Source organism: Dama dama, chromosome 12, assembly GCF_033118175.1.
Source record: "Dama dama isolate Ldn47 chromosome 12, ASM3311817v1, whole genome shotgun sequence".
NCBI classification, from domain to species: domain Eukaryota; kingdom Metazoa; phylum Chordata; class Mammalia; order Artiodactyla; family Cervidae; genus Dama; species Dama dama.
In genome coordinates, this window is record NC_083692.1 from 74,895,010 (window position 1) to 74,917,808 (window position 22,799).

At 45.5% G+C, this 22,799-nt stretch overlaps 3 protein-coding genes across 8 annotated transcripts; 1 reads left to right on the forward strand and 2 right to left on the reverse strand.

The window, feature by feature from the left end:
* Positions 1 to 9,776: 9,776 nt before the first annotated feature.
* On the reverse strand, positions 9,777 to 16,313 carry OSGEP (O-sialoglycoprotein endopeptidase). 2 transcript variants are annotated; one of them, XM_061157668.1, is made up of 11 exons: positions 15,818 to 16,313; positions 14,553 to 14,672; positions 14,197 to 14,273; positions 11,854 to 11,949; positions 11,671 to 11,720; positions 11,447 to 11,525; positions 10,819 to 10,884; positions 10,616 to 10,706; positions 10,316 to 10,391; positions 10,121 to 10,219; positions 9,777 to 9,973 (listed from the first exon to the last, which is right to left on the reverse strand). In XM_061157668.1, the coding sequence occupies exons 1-11, from the start codon at positions 15,930 to 15,932 to the stop codon at positions 9,934 to 9,936; spliced, it is 909 nt and encodes a 302-aa protein (XP_061013651.1). In that variant the 5' UTR covers positions 15,933 to 16,313; the 3' UTR covers positions 9,777 to 9,933. The 2 variants fall into 2 exon arrangements, with proteins under 2 accessions (XP_061013651.1, XP_061013650.1); XM_061157667.1 differs by having other exon boundaries at positions 14,197 to 14,372; positions 15,818 to 16,312.
* Positions 16,314 to 16,383: 70 nt separating this feature from the next.
* On the forward strand, positions 16,384 to 19,020 carry APEX1 (apurinic/apyrimidinic endodeoxyribonuclease 1). 4 transcript variants are annotated; one of them, XM_061157669.1, is made up of 5 exons: positions 16,384 to 16,537; positions 16,837 to 16,962; positions 17,195 to 17,382; positions 17,878 to 18,070; positions 18,215 to 19,020. In XM_061157669.1, the coding sequence occupies exons 2-5, from the start codon at positions 16,905 to 16,907 to the stop codon at positions 18,730 to 18,732; spliced, it is 957 nt and encodes a 318-aa protein (XP_061013652.1). In that variant the 5' UTR covers positions 16,384 to 16,537; positions 16,837 to 16,904; the 3' UTR covers positions 18,733 to 19,020. The 4 variants fall into 4 exon arrangements, with proteins under 4 accessions (XP_061013652.1, XP_061013654.1, XP_061013656.1 ...); XM_061157671.1 differs by having other exon boundaries at positions 16,477 to 16,549; XM_061157673.1 differs by lacking the exon at positions 16,384 to 16,537 and adding an exon at positions 16,540 to 16,660.
* An 82-nt stretch (positions 19,021 to 19,102) lies between these two features.
* On the reverse strand, positions 19,103 to 22,784 carry PIP4P1 (phosphatidylinositol-4,5-bisphosphate 4-phosphatase 1). 2 transcript variants are annotated; one of them, XM_061157674.1, is made up of 7 exons: positions 22,532 to 22,784; positions 22,023 to 22,213; positions 21,551 to 21,657; positions 20,873 to 20,978; positions 20,614 to 20,666; positions 20,426 to 20,516; positions 19,103 to 19,948 (listed from the first exon to the last, which is right to left on the reverse strand). In XM_061157674.1, exons 1-7 carry the CDS (start codon positions 22,692 to 22,694, stop codon positions 19,805 to 19,807), a joined length of 855 nt encoding a protein of 284 aa, XP_061013657.1. In that variant the 5' UTR covers positions 22,695 to 22,784; the 3' UTR covers positions 19,103 to 19,804. The 2 variants fall into 2 exon arrangements, with proteins under 2 accessions (XP_061013657.1, XP_061013658.1); XM_061157675.1 differs by having other exon boundaries at positions 22,553 to 22,783.
* Between the last annotated feature and the right edge of the window lie 15 nt (positions 22,785 to 22,799).

The following is a 22,799-nucleotide window of genomic DNA, read 5'->3' on the forward strand; positions in this document are numbered from 1 at the left end:
AAGACTCTACACATGGACATCTCCAGATGGTCAATCCCAAAATCAGACTGATTATATTCTTTTCGGCCAAAGATGGAAAAGCTCTGCACAGTCAGCAAAAACAAGACTGGGAGCTGATTCAGATCAGCTGGCTCAGATCATGAACTCCTTATTGCCAAATTCAGATTTAAATAGAAGAAAGCAGGGAAAACCACTAGACCATTCAGGTATGACCTAAATCAAATCCCTTACAATTATACAGTGGAAGTAACAAATAGATTCAAGGGATTAGATCTGATAGACAGAGTGCCTGAAGAACTATGGACGGAGGTTCATGACATTGTACAGGAGGCAGTGATCAAGACCATCCCCAAGAAAAAGGAATGCAAAAAGACAAAATGGTTGTGTGAAAAGGCGGTATAAATAGCTGAGAAAAGAAGAGAAGCTAAAGGCAAAGAAGAAAAGGAAAGATACACCTATATGAATGCAGAGTTCCAAAGAATAGCAAGGAGAGATAAGAAAGTCTTCCTCAGTGACCAATGCAAATAAACAGAGGAAAACAACAGAATGGGAAAGACTACAGATCTCTTCAAGAAAAGTAGAGTTACCAAGGGATCATTCCATACAAGGATGGGTATAATAAAAGGACAGGAATGGTATGGACCTAACAGAAGCAGAAGATATTAAGAAAAGGTGGCAAGAATACATAGAAGAACTGTACAAAAAATCTTCATGACCCAGATAACCACGATAGTGTGATCGATCACTCACCTAGAGCCAGATATCTTGGAATGCAAAGTCAAGTGGGCCTTAGGAAGCATCACTCTGAACAAGGCAAGTGGAGGTGATGGAATTCCAGTTGAGGTATTTCAAATCCTAAAAAATGATGCTGTGAAAGTGCTGAGCTCAATATGTCAGCAAATTTGGAAAACTCAGCAGTGGCCACAGGACTGGAAAAGATCAGTTTTCATTCCAATCCCAAAGAAAGACAATGCCAAAGAATGTTCAAACTACCACATGATTGTGCTCATCTCACACGCTAGTAAAGTAATGCTCAAAATCCTCCAAGCCAGGCTTCAACAGTACGTGAACTGTGAACTCTTAGATGTTCAAGCTGGATTTAGAAAAGGCAGAGAAACCAGAGATTAAATTGCCAACATTCATTGAATCATCAAAAAAGCAAGAGAGTTCCAGAAAAACATCTACTATTGACTATGCGAAAGCCTTTGACGGTGTGGATTACAACAAACTGCGGAAAATTCTTAAAGAGATGAGAATACCAGACCACCTGACCTGACTCCCGAGAAATCTGTATGCAGGTCAGGAAGCAACAGTTAGAACTGGACATGGAACAAAACTGGTTCCAAATCAGGAAAGGAGTACTTCAAGGCTATATATTGTCACCCTGCTTACTTAACTTATATGCAGAGTACATCATGAGAAATGCCGGGCTGGATGAAGAACAAGCTGAAATCAAGATTGCCGGGAGAAATATCAGTAACCTCAGATATGCAGATGACACCACCCTTATGGCAGAAAGCCATAGTTCTTCTTTAGAACTAAAGAGCCTCTTGATAAAAGTGAAAGCAGAGAGTGAAAAAGTTGGTTTAAAACTCAACATGCAGAAAACTAAGATCATGGCATCTAGTCCCATCACTTCATGGCATATAGATGGGGAAACAATGGAAACAGTGACAGACTTTATTTTGGGGGACTCCAGAATCACTGCAGATGGTTACTGCAACATGAAATTAAAAGATGCTTACTCCTTAGAAGAAAAACTATGACCAACCTATCGAGCATATTAAAAAGCAGAGACATACTTTGCCAACAAAGGTCCATGTAGTTAAAGCTATGGTCTTTCCAGTAGTCATGCATGGATGTCAGAGTTGGACTATAAGGAAATCTGAGTGCTGAAGAATTGATGCTTTTGAACTGTGGTGTTTGAGAAGACTCTTGAGAGTCCCTTGGACTGCAAGGAGATCCAAGCAGTCCATCCTAAAGGAGATCAGTCCTGAGTGTTCCTTGGAAGGACTGATGTTGAAGCTAAAACTCTAATACTTTGGCCACCTGATGCGAAGAACTGACTCATTGGAGAAGACCCTGATGCTGGGAAAGATTGAAGGTGGGAGAAGGGGACGACAGAGGATGAGATGGTTGGATGGCATCACCAACTTGATGGACATGAGTTTGAGCAAGCTCCAGGATTTGGTGATGGACAGGGAGTCCTGGCATGCTGCAGTCTATGGGGTCGCAAAGAGTTGGACTTGACTGAGTGACTAAACTGAACTGAACTGAAGGCCCCTATCCCCTTCTTCACCAGTTCTCTCCAGCGTTCATTTCATTGATGAATTGTATGGTGTTCTTTGATTACTGAATTTGGTCCTCCCCCAACTCCATGCACACACACTTCCATTCCTCTCTTTGGCACTGGTGGTACCCCGACAGTCCTACTGCTTTGGGTTGGGGTTCTCTCCCCATGAAGGAATGTGTGTCCTAAATCTCATTTCCGGCTTCCTGCATGATTTGAGATGTTGGGTCTTTTTTTTTTTCCTTTGGCTACACCAGGTCTTAGTTGTGGCATCTGAGATTTTTTTAGTTACAGCATGTGGGATATAGTTCCCTGACCAAGGGTTGAACTCATGTCCCCTAAAGTGGGAACATAGAATCTTAGCCACTGGACCACCAGGGAAGTCCCTGAGATGTTTTAGGAAATAGGACCGACATGGGTGTACAGAGTGGGTGCTGCCTAATGTCAGACTGCCAGTATGGCTGGTGTTCCGGCAGATATTGAGAGTCACAGTCTTGCCTCTGTGGGCTCTCTGATTACAACCAGGTGAGTGAACCAGAGGGGAAGTTTAGAGACATAAGTCTTACCTAACCCATTGCCCAGCATACAGCAGATGCCCAAAAATCAGTAATGACTTAAGTGGATTCAGGGAGGAGGAGCCAAAATCTGACGGAAGAGGAATTTCTGTGATGGCGGGTACTGGCCGTGGGGAGAGTGGCTAGAGTCTCCAGCTAAATACATCTGAACAGGCTTATGGTTACCAGTTTGGAAGAAATGCCAACAAAACAGAAAAAACTGAAAACTAAAGAAGCCCTTTATACCTAAATTCCCAAGGACAGAAATTTCAGGGAACACACTCTCTGTTCCCTGTTCAATCTGGGATTTCCTTTCTCTGTAGCCAAAAGGCCTTTGAAGACTTGGTGGCCTTCTATGGAGTGCAGAAGCCACACCAAAGCGGGACCTGACATCTACTGTCTCAACACTCGTGTTCCTTCAGGCTATACCTGTGAGCAGGACCTGTGGACAAACCAAAAGCAGGTGGGTATACAGGAACTGCCCCATTAAAGTGGGGCACTTGTCCCAGAGTACAGACTGACAATGCTGCTTACCCTGGTCCTGCTCGCTTTTCCTAACCATGCAGAGCGGCACATATGCCTTCATGAAGTCCTGTGGCTGCTCTCACAGTCATGAGTCTGGGAAGATGCCAAGGTACAGAGGCACAGATCTCAGGGGTTAGACTAGTTCAGGGGTAGAGAAGCTGAGCAACAGGTTCTCTTTCTCACAAAAGCTTCCATAACAGAAACCTCCCTGTGATCCCATCAGCCTGCCCTGAGACCCTAGACCTGAGCTGGCTGGAGATGCTGTCCAGGGGCCCGATGTTCCTATTGCCTTCATCTGTGAAAATCAGCAAGACACACTTAAACTTTACCGTTAGTAAGAGGCTCAGGAAGCGAGACAGCTAGGAGGAGCCCATGATTTAGGACTCAAGGAGCCATTTTAATCTCCCAGCTCCACAAACTTCGGGTCTACTCTTGTGTAGCCCAAAGCTTTAGACATACAAGGGTTTTGTTATTTTTGGCTGTGCTGGGTCTTCATTGCTACACACTAGCTTTCTCTAGTTGCTGCAAGTGGGAGCTACTCTCTAGTTGCAGTGCACAGCCTTCTCTTGCAGTGGCTTCTCTTGTTACCAATCATGAGCTCTAGAGCATGTGAGCTTCAGTAGCTGTGGAACATGGGCCTAAGTTGCCCCATGGCATGTGGGATCTTCCCAGACCAGGGATTGATCCCATGTCCCTGCATTGGCAGGTAGATTCTTTTTTTTTTTTTTTTTCAGAAGGGGGACAGAGAGTGCCCCCCTAGCTTGTTTTATCAAGGCCTTATATACTTGTTCAGACCCACTCCTACAAGATACATCTTAAATTAACAAGACTAGGATGAACAATAGAAAGATCTGACCAGACCCACTCCCATAATATACATTTTAAGATGACAGGATTAGCCAGAAGGTTCTTGTTAAGGAGAAACATATCCTTAAGCAAGATACACTGTTATATTGACGAAGACACAGCAATGTAGAAAAGAACATTTGTCCTTTCCTCCTTGAGAGCTCCAGACCCCTTTCTCCTTCTCAAGAACTCTGGACTTCTTATCAGCCTACCTAGGAACTGACTCTCTCATCCCCCCTTTTCTTTTAGAATTATATTGCCAAGGGAAAGGGTGTCATTTTCATTCCACAACTACTTGGGGCCCCCGGGGGCCCCAAGTAATAGTTGGAGGAATCTGTGGCACTCATAGGAGCCTGGGCAACCATTTGTAACTTAAAAGCTTTCAGTTAGAAACAAACCCCATTTTACAGTTACAGATGTAAGGCAAAATAGTCATTAAGCCAAGTTAAAACCTAATCAAAATTAAAAGTTACATTATGTCCATAGTTATATCAGTCCATCTTAGCATTGTGTGATGTCATCACAGAGTTGAGGAAAGTCTTTTCCTTGAAGCAGAGAAACCCACCAGAGGAAGTCTTCACCTGATGAGTGCTCTGCAGATCCAGCAATTATGTCGATTGTGGAATGCGGCGTAGGAAGGAGCCCAGGACAGGAAGGTGTTTTCTTGAGGGTCAAACGGCAGACTCAGGACTTTTGGAGTCAGCAGAAGCAAGCCCACATGGATTCTCAGACCCATCTCCATTCCTGGCTCAAACAGCGGCTTGTTTGACTCAAAGGCTGGGTCAGGAGTTAACCTCACAATAATGTCTGGGTTTCCTCAGGTATAATTTGAATGGGAGCTTGTGTGGGGACCCTCAGTTACCTTCAATCCGGATTGTCTTGAGAGTCTCTGGCAGGTAGATTCTTAACCACTGGACCACCAGGGGAGGCCCATACAAGGGTTTTTTTTGTTTTTTTTTTTTCTCCATACAAGGGTTTTACAACAGCCCAAAGTTTTCTGGTGGCTCAGACGGTAAAGCATCTGTCTACAATGCGGGAGACCCAGGTTTGATCCCTGGGTCGGGAAGATCCCCTGGAGAAGGAAATGGCAACCCACATCAATATTCTTGCCTGGAAAATCCCATGGATGGAGGAGCCTGGTAGGCTACAGTCCATAGCGTTGCAAAGAGTCGGACACGACTGAGCGACCTCACTTTCACTTTAAAGTTTCCTAAGGAGAGAACCCCCCCGCCCCCGCTCCACTGAACAACACAAACTGCAGCTACAGTGCCAAAGATAGCCCTTCTCCAAAATCCATTCTACCTCATGATAGTAATAAAAATTTACAAATAAATACCTGAGGCTAATGTGTAATAACATACTTCAAAACTCCCTGAGCCTAGAGAAACAGATCATTCCTGTTCTCAAATACAGACAAGAATTTATCTTCTATCTTCCATCTCAAAGTTTCCACTTTAGACCTCTACCCGTAAATGCATTTCAACCCATTTATGTCTATCCTTTGTAAAAAACAGAAGAATATCTATCATCATTTCCTACTTAATAAGTAGTCAGAAACTGTCCCAAGCCCATGTGATCTCAATTTTTAAAATCTTTTTGGCCAAGTCATGTTTATAGTCCTTTATTTCTTTGGTTTAGTTTCCCACAGATTTATTCATTTATTCAGCAAATACTAATTGCAATCAAATGCTCCACCACTGAGCTACACGTGAGTGCATGCTAAGTCGCTTCAGTCATGTCCGACTCTTTGCAACCCCATGGACTGTAGCCCGCCAGGCTCCTCTGTCCATGAGATTCTCCAGGCAAGAATACTGGAGTGGACTGCCATGATTGAACCTGTCTCTTACGTCTCCTGCATTGGCAGGTGGGTTCTTTACCACTAGCACCACCTGGGAAGCCCACCATGGAGCTGTGAAAGTGAAAGTGAAGTCACTCAATCGTGTCCGACTCTTTGTGACCCCATGGACTGTAGCCTGCCAGGTTCCTCTGTCTTTGGGATCCTCTAGGCAAGAATACTGGAGTGGGTTGCCATTTCCTTCTCCAGGGGATCTTCCCGACCCAGGGATTGAACTCGGGTCTCCCTCATTGCAGGCAGACGCTTTAACCTCTGAGCCAACAAGCAAATACTAATTCAATGTCCACTTATGTGCCAGACCCTATCTTAAGTACTGTGAGATGATATGTTAATGAGTAAAACAAGATACTCCTCCTCTCAGGGAGTTTATATTCCAACAAGAGGACAAAGAACATAATAAAACAGGAGAGTGGGCTAGAAAGCGCAAGAGGAGTACAATTTTAAGTAGGGTTGTCAGGAAGACCTTACTAAACTAAGCTGAGCCAAGACCTCAGGGAAGAGCCTCCCAGGCAGAGGGAGCAACAAGACCTTAGGGGTGGCAAACCTGCCGTGTTTAAGGAAGAAAAGACAGATATGACCAGAGCAGAGTGAATGACAAGATAAGTGGCAGGTAATAAGGTCAAAGCAGTAACGGGGGAAGGGTGTGGCAGATCATGGAGGTTCTCACAGGCCTTGAAAGGACTCTGCATTTTATTCTGAGGTAGGAAAACATGGAGGATTTTGAGAAGAGTGACATAATCTGGCTTCCACATTAACACTATTCACTCTGAATGACTGCTGTTGAGAACTGACTGCAAGAGGGAAATGGTGGAAACATGTAGACCAGCTCCTGCAATCATCTTGGAGATAGGTAATTCTCGTTTGGGCTAGGATGGCAGCAGTGAAGTCCAGCAGTGGATTCTGGATATATTGTGAAGGTAAAGTCAATGTGATCTGATGAACTGGAAGAGATGAAAGAGGTATCAAAGGTAATACCAATACTTTGACATGAACAACTATAAGGATGGAGTTGTCATTGACTGAAATAGCAAAGACTGCAGCAGTAAGCTGGGACAAGTTCAATTTTGTATATGTTAAATTTGAGATGCCTATTAAGCATCCAAGTAGAAATGCTGAAGGCAACTAGATATTTGGGATGTAAGTCCAGACTGGAGCTAAAAAATGGGGAGCCCACCACAATGAAATGGCTTTAATGTGTAAGACTGGATGACATCACTCAAAAGTATGTATGTAAATAGGAAACAGTCCAAGGACTGAACTCTCAAGAGCTATGGAGATTAGGAGAAACCAGCAAACGCAACTGAGGCAAACCAGAGATTATGTCCTAAAGCCAAGTAAAGACAATGTTTCTAAGAGGGTGTGCCAAATCCTGCTGCCAGCCTGCGTAAGATGAAGCAGAAGATGCCATTAGATCTTGGTTCACGCACATCCTTGTGATCATGGTAACAGTTGGGTGCAGTCAATTTAATAGGAAACTGGTAGAGGAAGGGCAGATGGCTCTCTTAAGATGTTCTGCTCTAAAATAGAGCAGAATGAATAAATCATAAAGATATATTAGTACACCACAGGAAATACAGTGTTTTACAATAAGTGGAGTATAATCTATAAAAATGTTGAATCACTATGTTATACCTCTGAAACATAATACTGTAAATCAACTATACTTGAATTTAAAAAATAACTACGTTTTTAAATAATTGAAAAGGAAAATTGGAAGCAATTGGAAGGGGAAATGGGGTCAAGAGACTTGGGTCTCTGTTAAGAGAAAAATGACAGCGTATTTGCATGCTGATACGATGCTCCATGAGAGAAAGGAAAATGCTGACCCTACAGGAAAGGAGATGAGCGATGTCCTTGAAAAAGCATGGGACCAGCTGTCCAAGGATTTGGAGGGGAGCCTGGGCAGTTTGTTTAGAGCAACACTTTTCAACCTTGACACTAACGACATTTAACCCAATAATTCTGTTGCGGGGAGCTGTTCTGTGTACTGTAAGCTATATTGCAGCATCCTTGGCCTCTACCTAGTAGCACCACTTCTCGGTTGTGACAACCGAATGCCCTCTGGGAGCAAACTCAGTCCCAGCTGAGAACCACTGGTATGCAGTAACAGTAGAGAAAAATATAAACAATAACAAAAATAATAAGAGGGGAAAAAAAAGACACAGTAACAGGAGAGAAAGCACAGCGTATGGGTATAAATGCTGGAAGTTATGGTAAGTGTAGTGGTAGGAGCTTGTGAACCTTTTCACTCTCTATTTTCTACCAAAAAGTGAGAATGAAGGGGATGTTGGAGATCTGAGGGGTCAGAAGGAATAAAACAGGGATCAGAAAAGAGGTAAGTGATGAATTCCCAACTTGGATGCCGCAAGCAACACAGAGGCCCCCGCCGCCCCCCCCCCAAAAAAAAAAGGAGGGCAAGTGAAAAGACTAGCAAATACTACTTCCAGCATAAAGGACCCACTGAAGTTTCATGGTAATGAATTTAAAGTCAACTTGGCTGTTTTTCCCTAGCCCTTTCAGCTGCATGGGTGTAGGCATAAAGTCAGTGAAGAGTTGAGTGTGACAAAAGCAAGAGAAGCAAAAGAGATTAGTTACTTGCAATGAGGTGCTCACAACTGGCACTTAGTTGGAGGAGGGAAGTGAAGACACGTGGAGTCAATTGGAAAAATAGGAAGTAATAGTGGGAGAGTGGGATGTTTGAGATTTGAGATATGGAGTAGCAGCAGGGCTGGAATATGACCATAGCCTGAAGTGGGACTAGAGGACAGGATCAGTGGAGGTGCAAAGAACTGACACCAGAATGTCGGAAAGATTATCTATATGGATGTTTAAAGCACCAAGATTTATGACAGATACTGTTTTAAAGCTGAGGTATGTTAGAGATGAGAGTAGTCTAAAAATATTATGAGGAAAAATGAGGACTCCCACACTGCCTCCAGGCTGGCCTAGTGCTACAATGGGTGTGAGAGAAACCACCACCACTACAGGTGATGGGAGAAGCAGAGTCCTCAGGAGAAACCAGGGCTCAGAGCACAGCCATGTAAAGGGAACATTCAGAGAGGATGTTGAGGATACCTGGGATTCTTGCTAATGACTGGCTGTTAATGTCAGAGATCACAAAAAGAATTTCAAGAGTTAAAAGAAGTGGGTAGACAGGGACAAAAAAGGGAGTGGAGAGTAATGGTTATTAGAGTTTAAAAGATGAGAGGTGACCTGATAGTCACCACTTCTTACGGTGACTGGTATAAATAAAAGTGCATGATGAGGTTAATTCTGGTGGTTGTGGCAGGAGGACATGTACCCAGGGCTTCCCTCTGGTCTGCCAATGAAAATGTCTGTAGGCTTAAGTGTATGGAGGAGGGACAGTTTTACTTCTGAGTTATCAATTAGTATGAAATTATATCGGGCTTCAGGCTGTTTTCAGGGAAATCCTGAGTACCTACACTTCAAAGAATTTAAACAAGGTGATGAATGTAAAGCAATTAACACAAGACCCGATGCTAAAACAGAACCAATGATAATAGCATTCCTAAGGGAAGGCTAGAATATCTCAGAGATTCTCCTCAATTTTAGCTCCAGAGCAGCAGCTCCCAAGGCTACCTGCAGTCCGCCAAGGTGCTGCTCTGACCCCTGCCCTCCTTATCCATCGACCCATCGAAAGGATTTAACCATTGCCAAATGTGTATTCTTCCTGAACACAAGTCAATTGCCATATAAAACCAAAAATATTTTAATGCTGAGTCAATTCTTGAGGTTCAAATGATGAGACAAGGGAGCCCACAGCCTTGTCAGGATAGAGGTTAAGGCCTCGGGTCCCTTGGGCTCCACTCAGGGCATGAAATACTTCAATCCTGTTAGCTTTGTTAGTCCCTCCAGGTCACTTCTACTTCATCTGTTCGATACCTGTTTTAAAAAAAAAGGAAAAACTTGGTGGACAGTCATCTCTTATTCCATTCTTCTCGGCCCTCATGATTCTGGGTCCTCTTCCTGCTGATGATTTTTGCCTACCTCCCATATAATGCTGTCTGTCTCCTCCCAACGGCCACTTACCTCTGTGTGATCCCAGATTCACTGAGAGGGGTCCTGTGTCCAGCCTGAAACATCTCCCACCCGGCCTGGGCTATCATGGCTCCATTGTCAATGCAGAACCTGGGAAAGAAAAGAGGTATGAAATTCATGATCTAAGGACAGAAAATCATAGCAACTGGGGTAAAAAAAAGTGTGTGTGGGTGGGCGGGCCTTTACCTTTCATCTGTGGCAAAAAGCCGGGCTCCACGTTCCTGGCACATGGTCTCCATCATTTCCTGTAACCTCACATTACCTACAGAGGTAGGAGTACGATTAGCTCATCTTTAGTCATTTCTCCAGTCTAGCCATACACCTCATGTGCACTGACTTCGGAAAATGAAGTAGGTGCAAGGACTGGGAAGCACAGGACAGAAACAAAATAAGTAACTTCCCCAAACCCTTAGAGATTTAGAGTATCAGGAGCAAGATGCACATGCCCCAAAATACAAAAGAGAAGCACAGTTCAATGATACATACACCCTACACCTCCCACAATGAGGGCCTCCTGGGAGCCACAATGTGCCATGGCCCGCTCTGTGATCTCGACCAGCATTGCAAACACAGTTTCCTGTGGGCGGCAGACAAGTTGAAAACATCAGAGGCGATCCCAGTTTAGTTCTGTCTACTATATAAAAGCTCCCCCAGCTCCACCTTTCTATCCCAGTTCTTCACTTCATTACCTGCAGGGAGAAGCACAGATCCTCGGGAGTACACTCTCCAGTGGCCAGCATCCGCTGGGCTACATCCTGTAGTTACAGGGGCAAACAGATAAAACAGTGAACTGTCATCTGGGGATGACATGTGAGCAAAAAACTAGCACACTTGGAGGATCACTGCGTTTTACCACAATTCACCCTTACCAGTATATATTGCTCTTCACTGGCACTGAGCTATATATATATAAAATAGCAGCCTTCTTTCAAGATTCAATAATCATGAATGCTTGCTCTCTCACCTTCTGTCCCCTACCCTGGTTAATTTTTCTCCAGACTTGTCCCCGTCCAACCCTTTTTATTTTTTTTCCCATTTCTTTGTCTGTTTCTTTTTCTGTCTCCCTCCCTCCTGCCCATGCCCCATGAAATGCAAGCTCCAAGTAGGCAGATTTTTGTTTGCTCCGTCTTGTATCACTATTGCCTTGAACAGCACTTGGTACACAAAAGATGTTCAAATAAGTATATGCTAGATGAATTTATTCAGTATCTAACATAGGCCAGTACTATGCTATACGCAGAAAATACTACACTGAGCAAAACTCAAACACTTCTCTAAAAAGCATGAAAGTGCCCATCTCACCTCCCCCACACTCACCTCAATAAAAGACAAGATCCCAGAGAATGAGACGTCCATCCCCTTTACAGTGTATGGCAGCTCAACTAGCTTCTTGCCTCTATGTGGGAGTGAGTATATGAGGCACTAAGCCTGTAGTCTGCTGGCTGCTCACCCTCCAAAGCCCTCCCAAAGCTCATTAATACATACACAGGGAAATCCTTGGCACCCCACCAGTCAGCCTCCTTCCGCCTTATTCCCCTTACCGCTTTGCCATTTGCTCAATGTTGTAGCCTGGACTTGGGTCATTGGAAATCTAGCAGAAGGAAAAACAGGATGAAGTCAGGCATCTATGAAGCAAAAGAAGCTAATTTATCTTCCCTTTCCTTTTCCATGGCTCTCCCAAAATTCATTCACAACTTATATTCTCTGTAGCCTCAATGGCTTACCTTCAGCACTCGAGCAAAACGATCCAGACAATTACCCACAGCAATATCGATGGTTTCCCCAAAAATGCGGTAACGATGTTCTGAATACGCAATCACCTAAGGGTGATGAGGATGTCCATGAAACCTCAAGTCTGTAAAGAGGAGCATTTGGCTTGGGGAAGAACATAGCAGAGGATCAACATGGTCACTAGAACTTCAATAAGCAATGGAAATAAAGTACTTTCCCAAACCCTCAACAGGTACTATTAAATAGCACTTATCTGAGAAGTCTATATACACCCTAAGGATTCCCAGAGTAGATTCCTAGTCTAAAGAAGGTAACCTAGGTCAGAGAAGAAGTACGTTATCATTTTGGATACATTTTTCTAGCTTGGCGGTTGCTGACACCCCTTTAAAAGCAATCAAGACAGTGTGGGCTAAGGAAAGCTTTTCTTCTTGGAGGCAGGGAACCAGAGTTCTTCAAGATTATCCTATGAGGGTGGTAGTATGTGGAAACCACTAAGGTAGAGTTAAAAAAGAAAAAACACTAAAAAATCCCAGGGAATTCCCTGTTCCTCGTTGCAGATGCATTCAGTCCCTGGCAGGGGAACTATGATCCCACAAGCCACTCGGTGCAGCAACAACAAAAACAAAACCCAAAAATCCCATACTGGGTCAGACTAATTGCTTATCCAGCTCAGCACTGGCAACCAACTTCTGTCCACTCTTCATATGTGACCAACTTCTAGCACAGAGAGTATTTATCACCCACTGACACACAAGCTCCAGACTTCTGACAGTACTTCCAAAGGATCGTTAAGTCCCTTTCCCTTTCTGGTGCTGCTAGGGATTTTCTTCCATCCTGATGTAGCCCTTACTCTACTGATAAAAGGCTGGAGACAAAAGCATAAAGAAAAATTTTGCCTTTCTACTTTGGTCATCCACTCTTCCCTAGTCAATCATCTTATTTTTCACACCTAAGCAGGCTTCAAAGGAAAAGAGAAAAAGAGAAAATCCCATCACTGCTCATTTCAAGTAAATCTTGTAAGCTTCCACTGTTACTTTCCACACCCCAAGTTCCTAACCTTGTATAATAAACATCCTTCAGGCCTCAACCAATTACTTGTTCTCCACCCATTAAAGTTCCCACGTCATTTCATAGCAATGTGTGCTTCATCTTTAATAACTATTTCACAGAATAAACTTTTAGAATGTAATCCTTTCATAAACTGGAGAGAGGAATCAGTCTGGACAATAATCCCATCAGGTGTTAGGTGGAAAACAAAGGCTAGAGTTCTCCAATCTCCACTTAAAAAGATCTTGTAAGGTATCCCAAACAACTCTGGCTTCATCTGTAAATTTAAAACATCTTCCACCATTCATAAAATGTTTTTTAAAATTACTTAACGTTTTCACTCTTAAAAAAACCCCTATATATTTACCCCCAGTAACTAAAACAAAACAAATGTTGTAAAGAAACAAATGAGATAGTACCCCTTAGTTTTTTCTTTTTTAAAAAACACTTTTCTGGCTGCACCTTGAGACGTATGGGATCTTAGTTCCCCGACAAGGGATAGAACCTGTGCCTCTGGCATTGAAAGCAAAGTCTTAACCACTGGACTGCCAAGTGTCCCTTAGTTTTAATTGCTAACATTCATAGGAAAAATAAACTTCAAAATAATGAAAATAAAAATCTTTATTTTGAATACTTCAATCCTTACTATTCTTTCCTTCTCTAAGTTGGAAATTCCTCATCTCTATAGCCACATATAAAGGTCATCCAGTGTTCTAGTGTATCACATTTTAGCTTCAGATGAGCCCAGTTTTCCTACCACTCAGGCAGAAAGTGAAAGTTGCTAATACAGTGCCTCAGAAATTAAGAAGGAATGGTGGAGCTTTTCTGCTGTAGTCCTGAATGGCTTCTGTCAAAATGGGCAAGTTCATGAAACCTGGGAAGGTGGTGATGCCCCTGGTCAGTCATCATGAAGAACACCTATGATCTTAGTACCTTGCTAGCAGCAAGGTACAAAGTGAAAGCTACCACGGGCAAGAAGAAAATCACCAGGAGGTCAGTCTTTTGTGAAAGTTTATAACTTGAAGTATATCACTTCAAGCCCACAAGGTACTCTGTAGGTATCCCCTTAGAAAAAACTGTTGCCAACAAGAATGTCTTCAGAGACCCTGCTCTTAAATGTGTGGCCCAACAAGACGTCAAGGTCAAGTTTGAGGAAAGATACAAAACCAGCAAAAATAAATGGTTCTTCCAGAAGCTGTGGTTTTAGATCTGTTTTGTTTCAGTCATTAAAAATACCAAAAATCTCTGAGAAGGGAAAAAAAGAAAGAATGGTGAAGAATTCTAAATACCTGTGTATTTCCTCCACTGACATACAGCACAGTTGGGTTGGTGGCTCCCGTGATGAGGCGGCCCATCTCAATGTGACCTATACAGTGGTTAACACCCAGCAATGGCTTATTCCATAACTGGGCCACAGTACGGGCCACAACAGCCACAGAAACCAGTGGGGCACCCATGCCAGGACCTATGGGGACAGAATGGGGCTTAGAATCCTATAGAGATTGGGAAAAGCAGAGTTGAGGAAAGTGGGGGATGTGAAGGTACAGCAGATGTAGTGGTGGTATCAGAGGTGAGCTGCAGGCTATTTTGACCTAGCTGGGTTCCAGGTGTATTCTTCCACTGTTGCCCACTCTTCTAGCTATACCTTTGGTGTATGCGATGCAGTCAATATCCTCAGAGGTTAATCCAGCCTCTGTTAGTGCCTCCTGCAGCAGGTCCAAGATAACAGCTCGGTGGTGCCTGGCAGTATCACCTGGAAGGAATCCTAGGAGATGGACACAAGTCAGAGATCCTAAGAATTTTCCTATAGAAAGGCACCTAGAAGTCAAAACAGATATTTGAGTAGGGTAGGAAGAGTTCCTTCCCTTTTCCTCAAACATCCTGTCTTCAGATAATGGTCTTTTCAGCCTGTTCAGCTAAGCTAAACAGCTCTCAGAAATGCCCTTCTACATACCCAACTCCTACTCAGGACTCAATGATATCTATTTCATACTTTTTGGTGATGCCCTGTGACTCTACAAACACTGCACATAATAACATCATTTAAGTTAACACACTATATGTAACATGTAACAATTACAGCATTATAGTTAATCGGTACTTTTCCCAGCTTAACCATGTGCATCTCAAAGCACTGCCTATTTTATCTTCATATTCTTGGTGCCAAATGCCAAGAAGCTTGAGTGCTAAACATATACATCCATTTCTAACGAGTAACCTGTTACAACATCACCTCTTCAGGGTCGCTTTTCAGGTATATACAAGACTGCTGCCCTCTCCTATGGAAGGAGGTGTTTGGGGGAAAGGTAGGAAAGACACAATGTAACTTAGAAATAACATTTACGGAAAGTGGTCAATGTGTCCGGTGCTTTAACCCTCAAGACCGAATGATGCAGGTATTATCATTCCCATTTTAAGAACAAGGTACAGAAGTCCAAAAACAACTACCGAATATTGCAAGGACAGCCGATAATTAGCACATAAAAGGTGCTCAGTATAGGCTGAACAAACTCAGAAGATCCAGTTCCAAGTGCCTGTAACTCTTCTACCCATCAGCCTCGGGATAATGTGTGTTCGTGCTTAGTCTTGTCCAACTCTTTGCGACCCCATGGACTGTAGTCCACTAGGCTCCTCCGGCCATAGGATTCTCCAGGCAAGAATACTGGAGTGGGTTGCCATTCCGTTCCTCAGAGGATCTTCTCGACCCACGGATCGAACTCAAGTCTCCTGCACTGCAGGCAGATTCTTTACCACTGAGCCACCTGGGAAGCCCTTCTACCGTCACATAATCTCAGAGACTAGGATCAAAAATTATGAGACACAACGCGCACTCTTCACCAACGTTTGGCAAGATGGCAGGGGATGCTGTGCGGAAAGTGCGCCACGAGTTATAAATCCCCAAGTCCTCACCTGTGCCGGGAGGCGTGACGTAAGTCCGCCTCGGGTTCGCCAGTACTTTGCCATCCCGTACCACTCCCACGCCAATCTTGTTGGCGCTGCCTTCAAAACCCAGCACCGCCGGCATGGCTCGGAGCTAGCACTGGAGCCACGGAGCCCTCACCAGTCCGCGCTGGGACGCAAACTCCGCGTCGCAGAGTAGGAGGATGAGCCAGTGGCTGGTAAGCAGCCGCGCCAACCAAAACAACAGCTACCAAAAAATTCCCGTAGACAGCGCGCCAGCGCCAGTCCCAACCTCTGTCGTTACGACGACCCATCAAGACCCCTTCGAGGGCCTGTCCTCCTAACTGCCGGGAACGCTGATCCGGCGTCTACTCCTTAAATTCCTATCCGTTCCTCTGCTTCTCTCACATGGTCCAGCCCAGCCTTTTCCATTGATTTCGTTCTCTCTTACACAGCTTTGGGATCTCTAGTCAGGGTGGCAGAAAGAGTTGTGAATCTGGCATATTGATAAACAGTCCAAGAATGGAGGGTGGGGCCTTCAGTGTCCCCGAGTCCAGGAGAAGGGCGGGAAGCTTTCAGTCACGTGGTACAACTAGACCAATGACCCGTATTCCTCCGCCCCTGGAAGAGCATCTCAGATCACGTGACCACTCCAGTTACCCACGTGGGGCACAGCGTGCTCCATTCTTTGTGCTGGGTTAAGGAGGAGCCTGACAGGGACCGAAGCAGGTCAGCTAAAGGGTTTGTGTTGTTTTGCCTATCTTAGCCGCTTCTCTGGACGTCTGATCCGCAAGGCCAGGTCGGGACTCTCAATTAAGTCCCTCGGCCTGAGGCGGATCTCGCGAGAAGTGTGTAAGACACGATGAAAATGATCTAGTCTTGGGGGTGAGGGGCTGAAAGGCTGATGGTGCACGGAGGCGGGGAAAGAATTCAGAGATAATACAGTTTGAAAGGCGGTTCTTGGTACGTGGGCGTTGAGGGTGGAGTCTTCTGCTCTAGCTGGTTTCACGACTTCTTTGCACTTGTAGGCAACGCGATCAAAATACTGCTTCAGTGGGCCAAGTGGAACTGGTGCAAAAGGGCGTACCTTACAGTGATGCCGAAGCGTGGGAAAAAGGGAGCGGTGGTCGAAGACGCGGAAGAGCCCAAGGCTGGTAAGAGAATGGACTAGGCCCCTCTCCCTAGAGGCAGCGATGGGGATGTCTAGTATTACCTAGTTGAACGGAAGTACGGACCGTTGAACGGAAAGTCCAGACCGACACTGACAGTATTCTCATTTGTGAAGAAGTCGCGGCAGCTGCAGGCTCTTAGTGGGTCTGTAGTTAACTCTGGATCAAAGTTGGATGCCGCCAACTTATATCCCATTATGTATTACTTATTTTATAGAGCCAGAGGCGAAGAAGAGTAAGGCAGGAGCGAAAAAGAACGAAAAAGAGGCCGTAGGAGAGGGCGCAGTTCTGTATGAAGACCCCCCAGATCAGAAAACCTCACCCAGTGGCAAATCAGCCACACTCAAGATCTGCTCGTGGAATGTGGATGGGCTTCGAGCCTGGATTAAGAAAAAAGGTTTAGATGTGAGTGGAATTAAGGGGGTGCAGAGGCTGAGCTTGGGGTTTAATCATCTTTTTCCATCTTAGTCCCTAGCACGGTAGTTTTCTTGTGGGAAAGATACTAGGTTTTCACCAAAAAACCTTGTTTTTCAAATGCCATTTCAACAGTTCCACTGCCATTTTCTTATTTATAATGTCCTCATCTCTCCCCTGGCATGTTGGGAAAACCTCCTTACTGGACTTGCTCCATTTTATTCCCTGCATAGCCAACATTTAAATAACTACTGCTTAAAATTTTTAGCTGGCTTATGGGGAAAAAAACAAGAATTTCTCAGTGTTGCACGTAACACTCTTCTTGCCTCTCTGCCCTTCATTTATAAGTTTTAATATTATGCTGCTAGACGTTATTTCTGCAGAGACTGTGTCTCATCTGTATATTTCTAGTACTTAGCATATAGATTTTTCAGTAAATGGCTGCTGAATTGATGATACTTTTTCTACATTTAATTTCACTTACAGTGGGTAAAGGAAGAAGCCCCAGACATCCTGTGCCTCCAAGAGACCAAATGTTCAGAGAACAAACTACCAGTTGAACTTCAAGAACTGTCTGGATTATCCCATCAGTACTGGTCAGCTCCTTCAGACAAGGAAGGGTACAGTGGTGTGGGCCTCCTCTCCCGCCAGTGCCCACTCAAAGTCTCTTATGGCATTGGTGAGACCCTATTGATTTTCTAAAGCCCAGCGCTTCCAAACTAATTGCTGGTATCCCAGTCCAGCCCCAGTTCTTGATTCTTTTATTCTCTCCTTTCCCTTTTCTTAAAACTTCTTTTTGCTAATTGTTCCATCATTTCTATAGGTGAGGAAGAACATGATCAGGAAGGCCGAGTGATTGTGGCTGAATATGATGCATTTGTGCTGGTGACAGCCTATGTGCCTAATGCAGGCCGAGGTCTGGTGCGCCTGGAGTATCGCCAGCGCTGGGATGAAGCCTTTCGCAAATTCCTGAAGGGTCTGGCATCCCGCAAGCCCCTTGTGCTATGTGGGGACCTCAACGTGGCTCATGAAGAAATTGACCTTCGCAACCCAAAGGGAAATAAAAAGAATGCTGGCTTCACTCCACAAGAGCGGCAGGGCTTCGGGGAATTGCTGCAGGCTGTGCCACTCACTGACAGTTTCCGGCACCTCTACCCCAACACGGCCTATGCCTACACTTTTTGGACCTATATGATGAATGCGCGATCCAAAAACGTTGGTTGGCGCCTTGATTATTTTTTGTTATCTCAGTCTCTCTTGCCTGCATTGTGTGACAGTAAAATCCGTTCCAAGGCTCTGGGCAGTGACCACTGTCCCATTACCCTATACCTAGCTCTGTGACACCTCTTCCAAATCACGTTGAGCCTAGGAAATAAGCCCACCAAGCTAGCTTTAAAATTCTTATCCCCAGACTTCTTTAATAACTGCTATCTAGAGAAATCTGCATTGTATTTCCCCTCTAAGCTGTGAATCCTTTAACCAGGCTTCTAATAACAGATGTAAGTTCTCAAGGAGGGTGTTTGTGTAGGGGTTGTGCTTTTTTCTTTTTCTTTTTTTACATTAAACAAAAGCTACTGATATTTCCTTTGAACTGTCCCTGTGAAAATAAAGAGCCATAGTTTCAGCTTTGGTGGTGGTGTATTCTATGCCTTCATGGGGTTACAAATTCCTCTCATCCTTTCATACACACAGATTAACAACGGGAAAAGAATAGAGTCATGACCTTATTTATTTACAAGCACAGAATGACTCCCTAACCTTTCCCATGACAGAGCAACCCTATCCAGCCCAGTTAAATAACTGCAACTGGGGTGTTAAGGTTGAAAAGGAGGAATTATGGGAAATACAAGACTAGGGGACCATACCCCACATTAAATAGTTATATACATCAGTTCCTGTGGTTCTGTACAGAGCAGCGGCTGACCCCACCCCCACAGGACACAGAATGGGGGGAGAGGAGACTGAGGGTGCTGAGACCAGAGCCAGCCCCTGGTGAAGTGCAATAGCAGCAGCAAGGTCCTAATGGTGCACAAGAGGGAGGGAGACCCCCCCAGGGCTACCCACCCCAACCCTGCCCTGGAATGTGTAAGGGACAGGAATGGCTCTCAGGGAGCATATAGGAAGGACAAGGCTAGAACTGTCTTTTAGGACCCAGGTTTAGGGGCAACTTCTCGCCTACTTCACCCTAAACACAGCAACTGTTAGAGGAAAGCAGATGGCCAGCGGTGGTCTTACCTATCCCTCCAAACCTAGGTGAGGGCCTGGTTCCTTCCTACCTCTCCCCAGGGAAAAGGAAGGCAGCTGCTTGGCTCCCCTTAGAGAAGCCCAGGGAGCCTTTTACCATGGCTCCCTTTATAGTGTCACTGTCCCCACCAGGGAGGGGCCAGGCACAGTCTGTGGGTCGTCGTGGGGCTCAGGAGAAGTTCTGGACAGGGTGGCTGACCTTCATACAGGCCCAATAGAGAGCCCGGCCCAAACACAGCACTGCCAACAGGATGACAAAGGCCCAGGCTGCATAGATGCCTCCATATCGCCGTGCATGCTTCCATGTGCCAAACTGAAGAAGATAAAGAGAACAACAATGGGGTTACTGTTGATCTCTCACCACTTTCCAGGAAACCTAGTAACAGTAACAAGCAACTCAAGCCTCAGTTTCTGTCCCCTATCCACATGTGGCCACCTTCAGGGACCTTTTAAAAGGCCCAGTTGTCCAACTCCCTTCTGCTAGGCAGGAAGACACTCAAACAATCCCAGACACCTGTCAGTTTTTCTTCATGTCTGGCAACTTCCTAATAGCAACTGAATCTAAGTCACTTCTCTGTTCTATCTTCCGCATAAAGAAGATAGCTGTTTTTAACTCTGATAACATTGAAGACTTTATCAGTCTCCTTCAAATGTAGGTCATCTTGTTTGTTAAAACAAGACAAACAAAACCCCCCTCAGTTTCACTTCTTTTTAGGATAGCTATTTTCCCCATCTTAGCCTTAGGAGATGAGGCTGCAGAATGAAAGGGGCTGGATCAAGGTCTACTCACAGCAAGGCCAGTGGCAGTGACTGCCAAGAGTAAGCCAAGCAAGAAGCAGCAGATACATCTCTTCCGTGGATATCTGCGCCCAATAGATGACCTGTGGGGAGGCAAACAGAAATGGATACTTGGAATGGCCTTGTAGATTTTACCCTATTCATTACCCAGCTCAAGGATGCTGCTCCCTAATCACTCACACTTTCCTGCAGTGAGGGCAACGGGCCAAGGTTCGGTCTGTGAACTCTGTCCACTATGGAGAAAGGAAAAGGGAGACACCAATTAATAGTAGAAGCAGTGTCATTTTCAATGAGAGCCCTGGGGCAGTGGGAGGTGGGGAAATGGTTCCTCATAGAACAGACCTTTTCAGGATTCATTATCATAACTCAGAAATACATTCATGACTACATTTCCACTCCCGCCCCTCCCTACCCTCAGCCTCCTAATACTTCCCCTCACCAGAAAAGTATTCTTGCAATGTCCACAGATGACCCTGACACCCACAGGTTGTGGTTCTGGACTCAAAGGTCCTGGATGCACAGGCCCCAGGTTGATGATTCTTTTGCTGTATAGGAGAAAATGACTATGTTTAGAAAGTTTTTAATCCTAAGGATCCCTACATTATTCCTCCCTCACATCCCCCACTCCCTGCCGTTAGAAGTCCCTCTGCTTCTCTGCATTGGAGAAGGAAATGGCAACCCACTCCAGCATTCTTGCCTGGAGAATCCCAGGGATGGCAGAGCCTGGTGGGCTGCCGTCTGTGGGGCTGCACAGAGTCGGACACGACTGAAGCGACTTGGCAGTAGCTGCTTCTCTGCACTGCCAGCCCTACCCCAGAGAATACGTGTGGGAAAAGCAGTGCTTAAATGTAAGGTCTCTAATGTCCCTTTTACCTCAGGATAATTCACCCAGTCTCGGAGACTTTCCATCTTCCTAAAGATGGAGTAGTCTTTTATCCTAACCTTTTTACTGAGATAAGAAAGATAGCTATAATGTTCTAGAGACACAGCAGCCCTTAGCTTTTTCTCCTAAGTAAACACCAGGCTCTCTCATCTTTACATTCTCTGTAAACATTCATCCTTCTTAGGCTTTCCAATTTTCCCCACTAATGCCCTTCCCCAAATTATTCCTCCTCACCAGTAGGGCCGAGGGCAGGCAATCCGCTGGGAAGTCACTTTGCAGATAAGGAGACAGTTGCAGGGACATCGAACATATTTTTTCCCTGGGGGTGCATTCTTGATTGGCTAGAGAATAATGGGGACATCAGTAAGCAAATCTCTAATCCCAATCCCTGTTCTCCCAAAAACACCTCCTGAGAAGAGATCAGAGAGATAAAATCTTAGCCAGGACGGAGAAATGAAAGGCATATATAACATGAGATTTACAAGCTAAAACTAAGCTTAAGTATAAAGACAGGTATGAAGATGAGGGATGGTAAATATTAGCCTGGTGAGTGGCTTCTGGGAAAATGGTGTGTGAGACTCCTGGAACTGAAACCTGGGTTTCATGAAAGGTCCTTGGCCAATGACTGAAGGTCTGGATCTAGAATCAAGGGATCAGAAAGAGGATCCAGAAAACAGGGCCCGTTTCATAGATTTGTGTAACTCACAGTGGCTTCATTGCAGACGCCACATTTGACTACATGCTGATGCATCTTGCCTTCCACGTTGATGAGAGACTGGCAGACTCGGCAGGTGATCATGGGAGCACTCCCACTGTCCGGGCTGGTCAAGGGTGAATAGGGGGGTGGGTCTTCCCCAGGCAACACGGCTGGGTGTCCCTCGGGGAACGGGGGAAATGCTGGACAGGAAGGTAAAAAGAAGGACTGGCATTACTTGAAGACACCCACTGATGCTACACGCAGTAGGCAACTGTTTCTGGTCCTCAACCCTTCTGACAAGCTCAGCGTGATTGTTATGATCAGTGCTTCCATCAGACTCCTCAGAGCTCCCTTCTGCTCCCAAGCTGCGGTCTCGATTGCAGAGAGAAGGAAGCCTCACCCAGTCACAGGTGCAACAGCCCCGCACCTGGCGCTTGGGCCCCGCCTCCGCCCTCGGCCCCGCCCCCTCCGCCTGTCAGAGTACCCCTGGGAACACCCCGGACCCCGCCCCGGCTTACCCTGGGGCGGGGCATGTTTACCGGCTCCGTACGGTGGTGCGGAGGGGGTCAGGCCTCCCCCGGGCCCAGCCCCACTCCCGCCCGGCCCCACTAATCCGTTTCCACCGGCGCCACCGTCGATGGGCTCGGAGAGCAGGGGGGATCGCTCTCCATCTGCCGCCATGGCCGCCACCGCCGCCTCCCGCTTCGGCCAGAGATACGGCTCTTTTCGCCTCCGCCGTCACCGCCGCCGCCGCCGCCGCCGCCGCCGCCGCCGCCGCCGCTACCG

Coding starts and splice junctions, on each gene's coding strand:
- OSGEP (XM_061157667.1), bottom strand. CDS start 15,932: ATGCCGGCGGTGCTGGGTTTTGAAGGCAGCGCCAACAAGATTGGCGTG. Junction 11,721..11,853: donor GTTTTGCTCGAGTGCTGAAG/GTAAGCCATTGA, acceptor TCCTTCTGCTAG/ATTTCCAATGACCCAAGTCC. Junction 10,392..10,615: donor CATTGTGGGAGGTGTAGGGT/GTATGTATCATT, acceptor CTACCTCTGTAG/GTAATGTGAGGTTACAGGAA.
- APEX1 (XM_061157669.1), top strand. CDS start 16,905: ATGCCGAAGCGTGGGAAAAAGGGAGCGGTGGTCGAAGACGCGGAAGAG. Junction 16,963..17,194: donor CGCGGAAGAGCCCAAGGCTG/GTAAGAGAATGG, acceptor CTTATTTTATAG/AGCCAGAGGCGAAGAAGAGT. Junction 18,071..18,214: donor CAAAGTCTCTTATGGCATTG/GTGAGACCCTAT, acceptor TCATTTCTATAG/GTGAGGAAGAACATGATCAG.
- PIP4P1 (XM_061157674.1), bottom strand. CDS start 22,694: ATGGCGGCAGATGGAGAGCGATCCCCCCTGCTCTCCGAGCCCATCGAC. Junction 20,517..20,613: donor TGCCCTCACTGCAGGAAAGT/GTGAGTGATTAG, acceptor GCCTCCCCACAG/GTCATCTATTGGGCGCAGAT. Junction 19,949..20,425: donor TCACTGCCACTGGCCTTGCT/GTGAGTAGACCT, acceptor TATCTTCTTCAG/TTTGGCACATGGAAGCATGC.